Source organism: Pristiophorus japonicus, unplaced genomic scaffold (assembly GCF_044704955.1).
Source record: "Pristiophorus japonicus isolate sPriJap1 unplaced genomic scaffold, sPriJap1.hap1 HAP1_SCAFFOLD_1466, whole genome shotgun sequence".
NCBI lineage: Eukaryota > Metazoa > Chordata > Chondrichthyes > Pristiophoridae > Pristiophorus > Pristiophorus japonicus.
In genome coordinates this window covers 29220-45789 of record NW_027251140.1, presented here as the reverse complement: position 1 = coordinate 45789, position 16570 = coordinate 29220, and the positions used below count along the sequence as shown (strand labels likewise).

General features: G+C 59.2%; 2 protein-coding genes across 2 annotated transcripts in view; one reads left to right on the top strand and one right to left on the bottom strand.

The window, feature by feature from the left end:
- LOC139242737 (ras-related protein Rab-2-like) overlaps positions 1 to 15581 on the bottom strand; it is a 33067-nt gene extending 17486 nt beyond the window's left edge. The window contains exons 1-2 of the mRNA XM_070870498.1: positions 15423 to 15581; positions 6013 to 6084 (exon numbers count right to left, since the gene is read on the bottom strand). Of these exons, the coding sequence (XP_070726599.1) occupies positions 6013 to 6084; positions 15423 to 15468 (118 nt within the window). The 5' untranslated portion in view covers positions 15469 to 15581. The remainder of the gene's footprint in view (positions 1 to 6012; positions 6085 to 15422) is intronic.
- Positions 15582 to 16418: 837 nt separating this feature from the next.
- Positions 16419 to 16570, top strand: part of LOC139242736 (TOX high mobility group box family member 4-like) — a gene marked incomplete at its 3' end in the record, with an annotated part of 28946 nt that continues 28794 nt past the window's right edge. Inside the window, exon 1 of the mRNA XM_070870497.1 lies at positions 16419 to 16465. Within this exon, the coding sequence (XP_070726598.1) occupies positions 16460 to 16465 (6 nt within the window). The remainder of the gene's footprint in view (positions 16466 to 16570) is intronic.

The window sequence follows — 16570 nt, the reverse complement described above, 5'->3', positions numbered from 1 at the left end:
TTTTCTCCCGAAATTGGAGTGGGTTTTTAATCTGGCCTCTCCCAGGAGATCACATGGCTCCAGTTGGGGTGGAGTGTAGAATGTTTCAGTGTAAGGGGTGTCGCAGTTGTGTGAGGCGGACTGGTTGGGCTGGGTGCTCTTTGCCTTTCCGTCATTGTTCATGGGTTTATATGTAACCTTCAGGGCTGCTGACCGAGGGCCGTGCGGCTCTTTGTCGGCCGGTGAGGACACGATGGGCCGGAATGGGCTCCTTCTGCGCTGTAAATTTCTATTCCCTTGAGGAATAAAAATCCCACAGAAAATGTGGTCCAACCGTGGATAACAAGAGAAGTTAAAGATAGTATTAGATTAAAGGAAGAGGCTTATAATGTTTCCAAAAACATAGAAACATAGAAAATAGGTGCAGGAGTAGGCCATTCGGCCCTTCGAGCCTGCACCACCATTCAATAAGATCATGGCTGATCATGCAACCTCAGTACCCATTTCCTGCTTTCTCTCCATACCCTCTGATCCCTTTAGCCGTAAGGGCCACATCTAACTCCCTCTTGAATATATCCAATGAACTGGCCTCAACAACTCTCTGCGGTAGGGAATTCCACAGGTTCACAACTCTCTGAGTGAAGAAGTTTCTCCTCATCTCGGTCCTAAATGGCTTACCCCTTATCCTTAGACTGTGACCCCTGGTTCTGGACTTCCCCAACATCGGGAACATTCTTGCTGCATCTAACCTGTCCAGTCCCGTCAGAATTTTATATGTTTCTATGAGAGCCCCTCTCATTCTTGCATTGGTGATCATTTTCCAACAGTCTCTCGACTCTGGATCAGTTCCTATGGACTGGAGGGTAGCTAATGTAACACCACTTTTTAAGAAAGGAGGGAGAGAGAAAACAGGGAATTATAGACCGGTCAGCCTGACATCGGTGGTGGGGAAAATGTTGGAATCAATTATGAAAGATGTAATAGCAGCAAATTTGGAAAGCAGTGACAGGATCGGTCCAAGTCAGCATGGATTTATGAAAGGGAAATCATGCTTGACAAATCTTCTGGAATTTTTTGAGGATGTAACTGGTAGAGTGGACAAGGGAGAACCAGTGGGTGTGGTGTATTTGGACCTTCAAAAGACTTTTGACAAGGTCCCACACAAGAGATTGATGTGCAAAATCAAAGCACATGGTATTGGGGGTAATGTACTGACGTGGATAGAGAACTGGTTGGCAGACAGGAAGCAGAGAGTCGGGATAAACGGGTCCTTTTCAGAATGGCAGGCAGTGACTAGTGGGGTGCCGCAGGGCTCAGTGCTGGGACCCCAGCTATTTACAATATACATTAATGATTTAGATGAAGGAATTGAGTGTAATATCTCCAAGTTTGCAGATGGCACTAAGCTGGGTGGCGGTGTGAGCTGTGAGGAGGATGCTAAGAGGCTGCAGGGTGACTTGGACAGGTTAGGTGAGTGGGCAAATGCATGGCAGATGCAGTATAATGTGGATAAATGTGAAGTTATCCACTTTGGTGGCAAAAACATGAGGGTAGAATATTATCTGAATGGTGACAGATGAGGAAAAGGGGAGGTGCAACGAGACCTGGGTGTCATGGTACATCAGTCATTGAAAGTTGGCATGCAGGTACAGCAGGCGGTGAAGAAAGCAAATGGTATGTTGGTCTTCATATTGAGAGGATTTGAGTATAGGAGCAGGGAGGTCTTACTGCAGTTGTACAGGGCCTTGGTGAGGCCTCACCTGGAATATTGTGTTCAGTTTTGGTCACCTAATCTGAGGAAGGACGTTCTTGCTATTGAGGGAGTGCAGCGAAGGTTCACCAGACTGATTCCCGGGACGGCAGGACTGACATATGAAGAAAGACTGGATCGACTGGGCCTGTATTCACTGGAGTTTAGAAGGATGAGTGGGGATCTCATAGAAACATATAAAATTCTGACGGTGTGCGCGGGGGAGGGTCTGAGTGTTTGCGGGGGGGGGGGGGGGGGGGAGGAAAGAGGGGGTGTGAGAGTGTGGGGGGGGAGTGGGAGTGTGTGGGGGGGGAGTGAGAGTGTGGGGGGGGAGTGAGAGTGTGGGGGGGGAGTGAGAGTGTGGGGGGGGAGTGAGAGTGTGGGGGGGGAGTGAGAGTGTGGGGGGGGAGTGAGAGTGTGGGGGGGGAGTGAGAGTGTGGGGGGGGAGTGAGAGTGTGGGGGGGAGTGAGAGTGTGGGGGGGGAGTGAGAGTGTGGGGGGGGAGTGAGAGTGTGGGGGGGGAGTGAGAGTGTGGGGGGGGAGTGAGAGTGTGGGGGGGGAGTGAGAGTGTGGGGGGGGAGTGAGAGTGTGGGGGGGGAGTGAGAGTGTGGGGGGGGAGTGAGAGTGTGGGGGGGGAGTGAGAGTGTGGGGGGGGAGTGAGAGTGTGGGGGGGGAGTGAGAGTGTGGGGGGGGGAGTGAGAGTGTGGGGGGGGAGTGAGAGTGTGGGGGGGGAGTGAGAGTGTGGGGGGGGGAGTGAGAGTGTGGGGGGGGAGTGAGAGTGTGGGGGGGAGTGAGAGTGTGGGGGGGGAGTGAGAGTGTGGGGGGGGAGTGAGAGTGTGGGGGGGGAGTGAGAGTGTGGGGGGGGAGTGAGAGTGTGGGGGGGAGTGAGAGTGTGGGGGGGGAGTGAGAGTGTGGGGGGGGAGTGAGAGTGTGGGGGGGGAGTGAGAGTGTGGGGGGGGAGTGAGAGTGTGGGGGGGGAGTGAGAGTGTGGGGGGGGAGTGAGAGTGTGGGGGGGGAGTGAGAGTGTGGGGGGGAGTGAGAGTGTGGGGGGGGAGTGAGAGTGTGGGGGGGGAGTGAGAGTGTGGGGGGGGAGTGAGAGTGTGGGGGGGGAGTGAGAGTGTGGGGGGGGAGTGAGAGTGTGGGGGGGGAGTGAGAGTGTGGGGGGGGAGTGAGAGTGTGGGGGGGGGAGTGAGAGTGTGGGGGGGGAGTGAGAGTGTGGGGGGGGAGTGAGAGTGTGGGGGGGGAGTGAGAGTGTGGGGGGGGAGTGAGAGTGTGGGGGGGGAGTGAGAGTGTGGGGGGGGAGTGAGAGTGTGGGGGGGGGAGTGAGAGTGTGGGGGGGGAGTGAGAGTGTGGGGGGGGAGTGAGAGTGTGGGGGGGGAGTGAGAGTGTGGGGGGGGAGTGAGAGTGTGGGGGGGGAGTGAGAGTGTGGGGGGGGAGTGAGAGTGTGGGGGGGGAGTGAGAGTGTGGGGGGGGAGTGAGAGTGTGGGGGGGGAGTGAGAGTGTGGGGGGGGAGTGAGAGTGTGGGGGGGGAGTGAGAGTGTGGGGGGGGAGTGAGAGTGTGGGGGGGGAGTGAGAGTGTGGGGGGGGAGTGAGAGTGTGGGGGGGGAGTGAGAGTGTGGGGGGGGAGTGAGAGTGTGGGGGGGGAGTGAGAGTGTGGGGGGGGAGTGAGAGTGTGGGGGGGGAGTGAGAGTGTGGGGGGGGAGTGAGAGTGTGGGGGGGGTGAGAGTGTGGGGGGGGTGAGAGTGTGGGGGGGGTGAGAGTGTGGGGGGGGGGTGAGAGTGTGGGGGGGGGGGTGAGAGTGTGGGGGGGGTGAGAGTGTGGGGGGGGTGAGAGTGTGGGGGGGGGTGAGAGTGTGGGGGGGGTGAGAGTGTGGGGGGGGTGAGAGTGTGGGGGGGGGGTGAGAGTGTGGGGGGGGGTGAGAGTGTGGGGGGGGGGGAGGGGTGGGGGGTGAGAGTGTGGGGGGGGGTGAGTGGGGGGGGTGAGAGTGTGGGGGGGGTGAGAGTGTGGGGGGGGTGAGAGTGTGGGGGGGGGTGAGAGTGTGGGGGGGGGTGAGAGTGTGGGGGGGGGTGAGAGTGTGGGGGGGGGTGAGAGTGTGGGGGGGGGTGAGAGTGTGGGGGGGGTGAGAGTGTGGGGGGGGAGTGAGAGTGTGGGGGGGGAGTGAGAGTGTGGGGGGGGAGTGAGAGTGTGGGGGGGGAGTGAGAGTGTGGGGGGGAGTGAGAGTGTGGGGGGGGAGTGAGAGTGTGGGGGGGAGTGAGAGTGTGGGGGGGGAGTGAGAGTGTGGGGGGGGAGTGAGAGTGTGGGGGGGGAGTGAGAGAGTGTGGGGGGGGAGTGAGAGTGTGGGGGGGGAGTGAGAGTGTGGGGGGGGAGTGAGAGTGTGGGGGGGGAGTGAGAGTGTGGGGGGGGAGTGAGAGTGTGGGGGGGGAGTGAGAGTGTGGGGGGGGAGTGAGAGTGTGGGGGGGGAGTGAGAGTGTGGGGGGGGAGTGAGAGTGTGGGGGGGGAGTGAGAGTGTGGGGGGGGAGTGAGAGTGTGGGGGGGGGAGTGAGAGTGTGGGGGGGGAGTGAGAGTGTGGGGGGGGAGTGAGAGTGTGGGGGGGGGAGTGAGAGTGTGGGGGGGGAGTGAGAGTGTGGGGGGGGAGTGAGAGTGTGTGGGGGGGAGTGAGAGTGTGGGGGGGGAGTGAGAGTGTGGGGGGGAGTGAGAGTGTGGGGGGGGAGTGAGAGTGTGGGGGGGGAGTGAGAGTGTGGGGGGGGGAGTGAGAGTGTGGGGGGGGAGTGAGAGTGTGGGGGGGGAGTGAGAGTGTGGGGGGGGAGTGAGAGTGTGGGGGGGGAGTGAGAGTGTGGGGGGGGAGTGAGAGTGTGGGGGGGGAGTGAGAGTGTGGGGGGGGAGTGAGAGTGTGGGGGGGGAGTGAGAGTGTGGGGGGGGAGTGAGAGTGTGGGGGGGGAGTGAGAGTGTGGGGGGGGAGTGAGAGTGTGGGGGGGGAGTGAGAGTGTGGGGGGGGGAGTGAGAGTGTGGGGGGGGGAGTGAGAGTGTGGGGGGGGAGTGAGAGTGTGGGGGGGGAGTGAGAGTGTGGGGGGGGAGTGAGAGTGTGGGGGGGGGAGTGAGAGTGTGGGGGGGAGTGAGAGTGTGGGGGGGAGTGAGAGTGTGGGGGGGGAGTGAGAGTGTGGGGGGGGAGTGAGAGTGTGGGGGGGGAGTGAGAGTGTGGGGGGGGAGTGAGAGTGTGGGGAGAGTGTGGGGGGGGAGTGAGAGTGTGGGGGGGGAGTGAGAGTGTGGGGGGGGAGTGAGAGTGTGGGGGGGGAGTGAGAGTGTGGGGGGGGAGTGAGAGTGTGGGGGGGGAGTGAGAGTGTGGGGGGGGAGTGAGAGTGTGGGGGGGGAGTGAGAGTGTGGGGGGGGAGTGAGAGTGTGGGGGGGGAGTGAGAGTGTGGGGGGGGAGTGAGAGTGTGGGGGGGGAGTGAGAGTGTGGGGGGGGAGTGAGAGTGTGGGGGGGGAGTGAGAGTGTGGGGGGGGAGTGAGAGTGTGGGGGGGAGTGAGAGTGTGGGGGGGGAGTGAGAGTGTGGGGGGGGAGTGAGAGTGTGGGGGGGGAGTGAGAGTGTGGGGGGGGAGTGAGAGTGTGGGGGGGGAGTGAGAGTGTGGGGGGGGGAGTGAGAGTGTGGGGGGGGAGTGAGAGTGTGGGGGGGGAGTGAGAGTGTGGGGGGGGAGTGAGAGTGTGGGGGGGGAGTGAGAGTGTGGGGGGGGAGTGAGAGTGTGGGGGGGGGAGTGAGAGTGTGGGGGGGGAGTGAGAGTGTGGGGGGGGAGTGAGAGTGTGGGGGGGGAGTGAGAGTGTGGGGGGGGAGTGAGAGTGTGGGGGGGGAGTGAGAGTGTGGGGGGGGAGTGAGAGTGTGGGGGGGGAGTGAGAGTGTGGGGGGGAGTGAGAGTGTGGGGGGGGAGTGAGAGTGTGGGGGGGGAGTGAGAGTGTGGGGGGGGAGTGAGAGTGTGGGGGGGGAGTGAGAGTGTGGGGGGGGAGTGAGAGTGTGGGGGGGGAGTGAGAGTGTGGGGGGGGAGTGAGAGTGTGGGGGGGGAGTGAGAGTGTGGGGGGGGAGTGAGAGTGTGGGGGGGGAGTGAGAGTGTGGGGGGGGGGGTGAGAGTGTGGGGGGGGAGGGAGTGTGGGGGGGAGGGGGTGCGGGGGGGATGTGAAGGAAGGGCGGGGGGGAGCGGGAGATCGGCTCGCTCAGCACAGGCCGGGAACGGAGCCTGGACCTTTCCTGCTGTGTGTGGTGAGATTCAGAGTGTTTCAGTGCGAGGATCACTTACCGATGGTGAGGTCATGGACTGGCTGGAATCGCTTGTCTGTGAACTGGAGCAGCAGGCAGGATTTTCCAACACCTGGGAGAGACAGAGGGAAGGAGAAAGAGAGGGGGTTAAACACTGGGTCAGAGGTAGAGAGGACAGTCTGACAGAGAGAGTGAGCGAGACGGAGAGAGAGCAGGAGAGAGAGGGAGAGGGAGAGCAGGAGAGAGAGGGAGAGGGAGAGGGGGCGAGGGCAAGAGGGAGGGAGAGAGAGGGAGGGAGAGGGAGAGGGCGAGACAGAGAGGGAGAGAGAATGAGAGCGAGAGCGAGAGGGAGAGGGAGAGGGAGAGACAGAGGGAAGGAGAAAGAGAGGGGGTTAAACACTGGGTCAGAGGTAGAGAGGACAGTCTGACAGAGAGAGTGAGCGAGACGGAGAGAGAGCAGGAGAGAGAGGGAGAGGGAGAGGGGGCGATGGCAAGAGGGAGGGAGAGAGAGAGGGAGAGGGAGAGGGCGAGACAGAGAGGGAGAGAGAATGAGAGCGAGAGCGAGAGGGAGAGGGAGAGACAGAGAGGGAGAGAGCGAGGGCGAGAGAGAGGGCGAGAGGGAGAGGGAGAGTGAGAGGGAGAGTGAGGGGGCGAGGGTGAGACGGAGAGTGAGACGGAGAGTGAGACGGAGAGAGAGAGAGAGAGAGAGAGAGAGAGCGCGTTGTCGATCTGCTCACGCGATAAATCTAACGGGATCCTGAACTCCGTACACAGGAAACAGAGCTGCATTTGTATAGAACCTGGCACCAGCTCAGGTCGACCCAAAGCGCACCACAGCCACGGGTGGAATGTGGGAAACGCGGGCGGCAATTTGCGCACAGCAAGCTCCCAGACACAGCAACCTCCCAGACACAGCAACGTGAGAACGCCGGGGTCATGTGTTTCGGTGATGTGGGTCGAGAGATCAATATTGGCCAGGACACCGGGGAGAACTCCCAGGCTCCTCTTGTTCACGGGATCTTTCACATCCACCTCAGAGGGCAGACCGAGTCTCGGCTCAACATCTCCTCCGATAGACGGCACAGAGTACACAAGCGAGGAAGTCATGCTGCACCGATATAAACCTCGCACTGAGTCTCGCTCACCCATCACCCCCTGTGCTCACTGCCCCCGTGTCCTAACTCACACCCAGTCCCACTCACCCATCACCCCCTGTGCTCACTGCCCCGAGTCCTAACTCGCACCGAGTCCCGGTCACCCATCACCCCCTGTGCTCACTGCCCCGTGTCCGAACTCACACCCAGTCCCACTCACCCATCACCCCCTGTGCTCACTGCCCCATGTCCTAACTCACACCCAGTCCCGCTCACCCATCACCCCCTGTGCTCACTGCCCCGTGTCCCAACTCACACCCAGTCCCACTCACCCATCACCCCGTGTTCACTGCCCCGTGTCCTAACTCACAACGAGTCCCGCTCACCCATCACCCCCTGTGCTCACTGCCCCGTGTCCTAACTCGCACCGAGTCCCACTCACCCATCACCCCCTGTGCTCACTGCCCCGTGTCCTAACTCGCACCAAGTCCCGCTCACCCATCACCCCCTGTGCTCACTGCCCCGTGTCCTAACTCACACCCAGTCCCACTCACCCATCACCCCCTGTGCTCACTGCCCCGTGTCCTAACTCACACCCAGTCCCACTCACCCATCACCCCCTGTGCTCACTGCCCCGTGTCCTAACTCACACCCAGTCCCACTCACCCATCACCCCCTGTGCTCGCTGCCCCGTGTCCTAACTCACACCCAGTCCCGCTCACCCATCACCCCCTGTGCTCACTGCCCCGTGTCCTAACACGCACCGAGTCCCGCTCACCCATCACCCCCTGTGCTCACTGCCCTGTGTCCTAACTCACACCCAGTCCCGCTCACCCATCACCCCCTGCTCGCTGACCTACATTGGCTCCCGGTTAAGCAACTCCTCGATTTCAAAATTCTCATCCTTGTTTTCAAATCCCTCCATGGCCCTCACCCCCTCCCAATCTCTGTAACACCCTCCAGCCCCTACACCGGCCCTATCTCTGTAACCTCCTCCAGCCCCTACACCACTCCCTATCTCTGTAACCTCCTCCAGCCTACACCCCTCCCTATCTCTGTAACCTCCTCCAGCCCCTACACCCCTCCCTATCTCTGTAATCTCCTCCAGCCCCTACACCCCTCCCTATCTCTGTAACCTCCTCCAGCCCCTACACCCCTCCCTATCTCTGTAATCTCCTCCAGCCCCACAATCCCCCCCGAGATCTCTGCGCTCCTCTAATTCTGCCCCCCCTGACCATCCCTGATTATAATCGCTCCACCATCGGTGGCCGTGCCTTCTGTTGCCTGGGCCCCAAGCTCTGGAACTCCCTCCCTAAACCTCTCCGCCTCTCCGCCTCTCCACCTCTCTCTCCTCCTTCAAGACGCTCCTTAAAACCCGCCTCTTTGACCCAGCTTTTGGTCGCCTGTCCCTAATTTCTCCTGATGTGGCTCGGGGTCAGATTTTCTACCTCGTAATACTCCCGTGAAGCGCCCTGGGACATTTCACCGCGTTCAAGGTGCTATATAAATACAAGTTGTTGTTGTAGTTCGGCCCCAGCTGGAGTTCTGGGCACCACGCTTTAGGAAGGTGGTGAAGGCCTTGGAGAGATTTACGAGAATGGTTCCCGGGGATGTGGGACCTCAGTGACGGGGATAGACTGGAGAAGCTGGGGTTGTTCTCCTTGGAGCACAGAAGGTTGAGAGGAGATTTGATCGGGGTGTTTAACATTGTGATGAGTTTACTGGAGTAAACGAGGAGGAACTGGTTACCAGTGGTTGAAGGGTCGGTCACCAGCGGGACGCAGATTAAAAGGTGATTGGCAAAATGAACCAGAGACGACATTTTTACGCAGCGAGTGTCGAGGATTTGGAAAGCACTGCCTCATCATCATCCCTCGGAATCGAGGAAGACGTGCTTCCATTGTCAGTTGCCACTGTCACAGGACGGGAGAGTGGAGAGCACCAGTTGCCACTGTCACAGGACGGGAGAGTGGAGAGCACCAGTTCCCACTGTCACAGGACAGACAGTGGAGAGCACCAGTTCCCACTGTCACAGGACGGGAGAGTGGAGAGCACCAGTTACCACTGTCACAGGACGGGAGAGTGGAGAGCACCAGTTCCCACTGTCACAGGACAGAGAGTGGAGAGCACCAGTTCCCACTGTCACAGGGCAGGAGAGTGGAGAGCACCAGTTCCCACTGTCACAGGACGGGAGAGTGGAGAGCACCAGTTCCCACTGTCACAGGACAGAGAGTGGAGAGCACCAGTTCCCACTGTCACAGGGCAGGAGAGTGGAGAGCACCAGTTCCCACTGTCACAGGACAGAGAGTGGAGAGCACCAGTTCCCACTGTCACAGGACGGGAGAGTGGAGAGCACCAGTTCCCACTGTCACAGGACAGAGAGTGCGGAGAGCACCAGTTCCCACTGTCACAGGATGGGAGAGTGGAGAGCACCAGTTCCCACTGTCACAGGACAGAGAGTGCGGAGAGCACCAGTTCCCACTGTCACAGGACAGAGAGTGCGGAGAGCACCAGTTCCCACTGTCACAGGACGGGAGAGTGGAGAGCACCAGTTCCCACTGTCACAGGACGGGAGAGTGGAGAGCACCAGTTCCCACTGTCACAGGGCAGAGAGTGGAGAGCACCAGTTCCCACTGTCACAGGACAGAGAGTGGAGAGCACCAGTTCCCACTGTCACAGGACAGAGAGTGGAGAGCACCAGTTCCCACTGTCACAGGACGGGAGAGTGGAGAGCACCAGTTCCCACTGTCACAGGACAGAGAGTGGAGAGCACCAGTTCCCACTGTCACAGGACAGGAGAGTGGAGAGCACCAGTTCCCACTGTCACAGGGCAGAGAGTGGAGAGCATCAGTTCCCACTGTCACAGGACAGGAGAGTGGAGAGCACCAGTTCCCACTGTCACAGGGCAGAGAGTGGAGAGCATCAGTTACCACTGTCACAGGACGGGAGATTGGAGAGCACCAGTTCCCACTGTCACAGGACGGGAGAGTGGAGAGCACCAGTTCCCACTGTCACAGGACGGGAGAGTGGAGAGCACCAGTTCCCACTGTCACAGGACGGGAGAGTGGAGAGCACCAGTTCCCACTGTCACAGGACGGGAGAGCACCAGTTCCCACTGTCACAGGACAGAGAGTGGAGAGCACCAGTTCCCACTGTCACAGGACGGGAGAGTGGAGAGCACCAGTTCCCACTGTCACAGGACAGAGAGTGGAGAGCACCAGTTCCCACTGTCACAGGACGGGAGAGCACCAGTTCCCACTGTCACAGGACAGAGAGTGGAGAGCACCAGTTCCCACAGTCACAGGACAGAGAGTGGAGAGCACCAGTTCCCACTGTCACAGGACAGAGAGTGGAGAGCACCAGTTCCCACTGTCACAGGGCAGGAGAGTGGAGAGCACCAGTTCCCACTGTCACAGGGCAGGAGAGTGGAGAGCACCAGTTCCCACTGTCACAGGACAGAGAGTGGAGAGCACCAGTTCCCACTGTCACAGGATGGGAGAGTGGAGAGCACCAGTTCCCACTGTCACAGGACAGAGAGTGGAGAGCACCAGTTCCCACTGTCACAGGGCAGGAGAGTGGAGAGCACCAGTTCCCACTGTCACAGGGCAGGAGAGTGGAGAGCACCAGTTCCCACTGTCACAGGACAGAGAGTGGAGAGCACCAGTTCCCACTGTCACAGGATGGGAGAGTGGAGAGCACCAGTTTCCACTGTCACAGGACAGAGAGTGGAGAGCACCAGTTCCCACTGTCACAGGAGAGAGAGTGGAGAGCACCAGTTCCCACTGTCACAGGAGAGAGAGTGGAGAGCACCAGTTCCCACTGTCACAGGATGGGAGAGTGGAGAGCACCAGTTCCCACTGTCACAGGACGGGAGAGTGGAGAGCACCAGTTCCCACTGTCACAGGACGGGAGAGTGGAGAGCACCAGTTCCCACTGTCACAGGACGGGAGAGTGGAGAGCACCAGTTCCCACTGTCACAGGACGGGAGAGTGGAGAGCACCAGTTCCCACTGTCACAGGACGGGAGAGTGGAGAACACCAGTTCCCACTGTCACAGGACAGAGAGTGCGGAGAGCACCAGTTCCCACTGTCACAGGACGGGAGATTGGAGAGCACCAGTTCCCACTGTCACAGGACGGGAGAGTGGAGAGCACCAGTTCCCACTGTCACAGGAACATCCAGTCGTGCCCCCGGTAACTGCCCCAAGATGGGAGCCTGTGTGGGGAGGCAGAGGGAAGTGGAGGGGAGACGGGGGAGGGGGATGGAGGGGAGAATACTGGAGGTGGGGGCCGGAGAAACCCAGGGCGGGAGACAGGAGGGGCCACATTGCAGTGGAGGTCTGGGGGGGGGGGGGAAAGTGTGTTGGAGGGGCGGGCCTGGGAGCTCTGTGCCTCGGTGCGGGGAGTGTTCGGAGTGAGGTGGACGGGCTGACTGCGCTGGACATCCGGGGGTGTTCGGCATTTGGGAAGGATTCTGACGGGACGGGACAGGGCGGGTTGGGTGCAGGGGGGGTGAAGTGTTCCCGGTGTTGGGTGGGGGGCTATGCTCTTGGGATGGGGGGGGGTGGGCTGTTTGGGGGCTGGGATTGGGAGAGATTTCTTCGCTCGGGGAGTTGTTGGCCTGTGGGGTTCCCTGCCGCGGGGAGTTATCGATGCCAGTTCATTGGATGTGTTCGGGAGGGAGTTGGATGTGGTTCTTGCGGCTGGGGGGGGGTGGGGGGAGGTGTGGGGGGGGGTGAGCAGCCATGATCTTGTTGAATGGCGGTGCAGGCTCGAAGGGCCGAATGGCCGACTCCTGCACCTATTTTCTATGTTTTTATCCACTCTAACTGTGAGTTCTCAGGTGACTGAACAGTCCAATACGGGAACCACAGTCCCTGTCACAGGTGGGACAGACAGTGGTTGAGGGAAGGGGAGGGTGGGACTGGTTTGCCGCACGCTCCTTCCGCTGCCTGCGCTTGCTTTCTGCACGCTCTCGGCGACGAGACTCGAGGTGCTCAGCGCCCTCCCGGATGCACTTCCTCCATTGAGGGCGGGACTGGTCTTTGGGCCCAGGGACTCCCAGGTGTCGGTGGGGATGTTGCACTTTATCAGGGAGGCTTTGAGGGTGGTCCCTTGTAACGTTTCCTCTGCCCACCTTTGCCCCGTTTGCCGTGAAGGAGTTCCGAGTAGAGCGCTCGCTTTGGGAGTCTCATGTCTGGGGGCCATGCGGACAATGCGGCCCTGCCCAGCGGAGCTGGTCGAGTGTGTGGTCAGTGCTTCGATGCTGGGGATGTTGGGCCTGGTCGAGGACGCTAACGTTGGTGCGTCTGACCTCCCGGGGGATTTGCAGGATCTTGCGGAGACATCGTTGGTGGTATTTCTCCAGCGACTTGAGGTGTCTACTGTACATGGTCCACGTCTCTGAGCCATACAGGAGGGTGGGTATCACTACAGCCCTGGAGACCATGAGCTCGGTGGTGGATTTGAGGGCCTGTCTGCCCGAGAGGGCGGTGGATACAGATTCAATGGCGGCCTTCAAAGGGAAATTGGGTAAATACTTGAAGGGGGAAAAAAAGCAGGGATATGGGGAAAGAGCGGAGGTGAGAGTGCAGCGAAGGTTCACCAGACTGATTCCCGGGATGGCAGGACTGACATATGAGGAGAGACTGGATCGACTGGGCCTGTATTCACTGGAGTTTAGAAGAATGAGAGGGGATCTCATAGAAACATATAAAATTCTGACGGGACTGGACAGGTTAGAGGCAGGGAGAATGTTCCCGATGTTGGGGAAGTCCAGAACCAGGGGACACAGTCTAAGGATAAGGGGTAAGCCATTTAGGACCGAGATGCGGAGAAACTTCTTCACTCAGAGAGTGGTGAACCTGTGGAATTCTCTACCACAGAGAGTTGTTGAGGCCAGTTCGTTCGATATATTCAAAAGGGAGTTAGATGTGGCCCTTACGGCTAAAGGGATCAAGGGGTATGGAGAGAAAGCAGGAAAGGGGTACTGAGGGAATGATCAGCCATGATCTTATCGAATGGTGGTGCAGGCTCGAAGGGCCGAATGGCCTACTCCTGCACCTATTTTTTGTGTTTCTAAGAGGGAGATCGATAGATTTTTAGGTACAAAAGGCATCAAGGGGGATGGGGAGAAAGCGGGAATATGGTGTTGAGATAGAGGATCAGCCATGAGCGTATTGGATGGCGGTGCAGGCTCGAAGGGCCGAATGGCCTACTCCTACGCTGCACTATTCTCTGAAATGCAAATATCTTCATCGTGCCAAGTCACTGCGCTGCAGCTGTGGAACCTTTCACACGCACTCGAGAGGTTGATGGGTCCTGGTTTTAAATTCTCATCGGCGTGGGAGACTATTGAGGAGCATGGAGGGAGCAGTGGATCAGAGAGTCAGCACTCTCTCATCTCAGTCACAAGGTTCAAGCTCCGCCCAGCTCAATCCCCATAATCCAGGGCGACCCTCCCGCTGCCAGTGCAGTACTGAGGGAGAGCCGCACTGTCGGAGGGGCAGTACTGAGGGAGCGCCGCACTGTCGGAGGGGCAGTACTGAGGGAGCGCCGCACTGTCGGAGGGGCAGTACTGAGGGTGCGCCGCACTGTCGGAGGGGCAGTACTGAGGGAGCGCCTCGCTGTCGGAGGGGCAGTACTGAGGGAGCGCCTCGCTGTCGGAGGGGCAGTACTGAGGGAGCGCCGCACTGTCGGAGGGGCAGTACTGAGGGAGTGTCTCACTGTCGGAGGGGCAGTACTGAGGGAGTGCCGCACTGTCGGAGGGGCAGTACTGAGGGAGCGCCGCACTGTCGGAGGGGCAGTACTGAGGGAGCGCCTCGCTGTCGGAGGGGCAGTACTGAGGGAGCGCCGCGCTGTCGGAGGGGCAGTACTGAGGGAGCGCCGCACTGTCGGAGGGGCAGTACTGAGGGAGCGCCTCGCTGTCGGAGGGGCAGTACTGAGGGAGCGCCTCGCTGTCGGAGGGGCAGTATTGTGGGAGCACCTCACTGTCGGAGGGGCAGTACTGAGGGAGTGCCGCACTGTCGGAGGGGCAGTACTGAGGGAGCGCCTCGCTGTCGGAGGGGCAGTATTGTGGGAGCACCTCACTGTCGGAGGAGCAGTACTGTGGGAGCGCCGCACTGTCGGAGGGGCAGTACTGAGGGAGCGCCGCACTGTCGGAGGGGCGGTGTTTCAGATGAGACGTTAAACCGAGGCCCCGTCTGCTCTCTCAGGTGGATGTAAAAGATCCCACCGCAGTATTTCGAAGAAGAACAGGGGAGTTCTCCCCGGTGTCCAGCCCAATATTTATCCCTCAAATCAACATCACAACAACAGATGATCTGGGTCATTATCACATTGCTGTTTGCAAGCTTGCTGCTGTGTTTCCTACATCACAACAATGACCACACTCCAAAACTACTTCATTGGCTGTAAAACGCCTTGGGACATCCCAGGTTGGTGAAAGGAGCCATGTAAAAAAAGACCAACCTGCATTTATATGGTGCCTTTCACGTCCACTGGATTCAATGTGTTTTAAAGCCAATGAAGTACTTTTGCAGTGTGATCTCTGTTGAAATGCAAGATAATAGAATATAAGACTTGCAATATAACTGCAAGTCTTTTTTTATTTTCTTGTTGTGGTGATAGTGAGTTAAATGTGGCCAATATTAAAACATAAAATAAAGTCATTAATAGGCTGCATTGTGGTGAGTAAGTTAAATGTGGCAAATATTAAAACACAAAATAAAGTCATTAATAGGCTGCATTGTGGTGAGTTAGTTAAATGTGGCAAATATTAAAAAACAAATTAAAGTCATTAATAGGCTGCAACATGATAATAGTTAGTTAAATGTGGCAAATATTAAAACACAAATTAAAGTCATTAATAGGCTGCATTGTGGTGATAGTTAGTTAAATGTGGCCAATATTAAAACACAAAATAAAGTTATTAACAGGCTGCAACATGGTAACAGTGAGTTAAATGTGGCCAATATTAAAACACAAAATAAAGTTATTCACAGGCTGCAATGTGGTGATAGTTAGTTTAAATGTGGCAAATATTAAAACACTTTCAAGAAAAACACACAACAATAGACTGCAACATGGGATCCTGGGTCAAAACACCAAGTTTAAAAAAAGAAGAGATTTCCAAGCAGGCAAATGATGGAGCCAGCCATAAAGATGCATCCCGGAAGTGAGGATCGGGAGGAGGGGGTCCTTGGCAGCCGCCATTTTGGAACCGGCGCGCACAGGGCGCCGCCATCTTGTTTCGCCACGTCAGCCGCCGCGGCCTAGCGCGAACAGGCTGCGGGCCGGCCGGCCGGCCCGCCCGCTTTCCCGGACCCCGGCCGCCACCGCTTCCCCGGCCGCGCTCACCTGTGTCGCCGATGATGATGTACTTGAAGAGATAGGCGTACGACATGGCGGCCGGGGCCTGACACACACACACGCAGCGACCGGCTGAGGGAGAACGAGCGAGCGGCAGAGACAGAACGACAATCCGCTTGGCCCTCCCCCGCCCTTTCCACAACAACACACACACACACCGCACAAAGCCGCGGCCACCTTCGCCCCGCCCTCCTCTCCTCCCATTGGACCGCCCGCGCGTCAATCGAGGCGCCCCGCCCTCCGACTGGTCGCTCCGCCCGTCGCTCAGGCCGCGCCGACAGCCGATTGGTCCGGGCTAACTACTCCCGCCCCCGCTCCCGCTCCCGCCCCCCCCCCCGCACGTCAATCACCTCCCACAACGCCGCTGCCGATTGGGTGAACCCCACCCCCTCCCCGCCTCCTCCTTCCTCCTTCGAAGGCCGATTGGTGCAGCCGTCTGTCAATCGTCGTAGGGGGCGAGGGTGGGGGAACGTCCTCCCCCGCCCCCCAATCTGGCTTCCCGATTGGTCGCCGGCCCTCGCCCCTCACGCAAGCCGGCGGGAGCAGCTGATTGGCGCGGCCGCGCGTCGCTCAGAGACGCCAGCCGCCGATTGGCTGGAAGCGGACGGTGGGCGTGGGTGGTTAGGGAGGAGGGGGGGGGGGGGGGGCGGGGCACGTAACCTGCCGCCGAAAAAAAAACCCCCCTGCCTCGCTCAAAGCCGATTGGCTAGTTACCTTTACCAAGATGGCCGCCGGGCGCTGCCGGGGGGGGGGGTTGTGGAGGAGTTCCTATCCGGGGTCCGCCATCTTGTTAAAGGGGAATTGGAAAAAAAAAATTAAATTAAAAAAACAAGGGCGGAAGGGGGGGCCAAAAAGGGGGGGGGGGGCGGAATCTTTATTTATTTATATATATAAAAAAAAAGAGTGGAGGAGGGAGGCGGGCTCGGTTGGGTTGCTGGGTGACGTCACCGCCCCTGGCAACGGGCGGCCGCCATCTTTGTTGGGGGCAAAAGTAAGAGTGAGGGGGGGGGCGAGGAAGGCCCGACATGGAGGTGATAGCTGGAGCCTGGGCACAGGGTGGTGTGGGGTTGGGGGGGGGGGGGGGACTGCTACTGCCGCCGCCGCCCCCGCCCTCACCGAGCCGGGGAAAGGCTTTA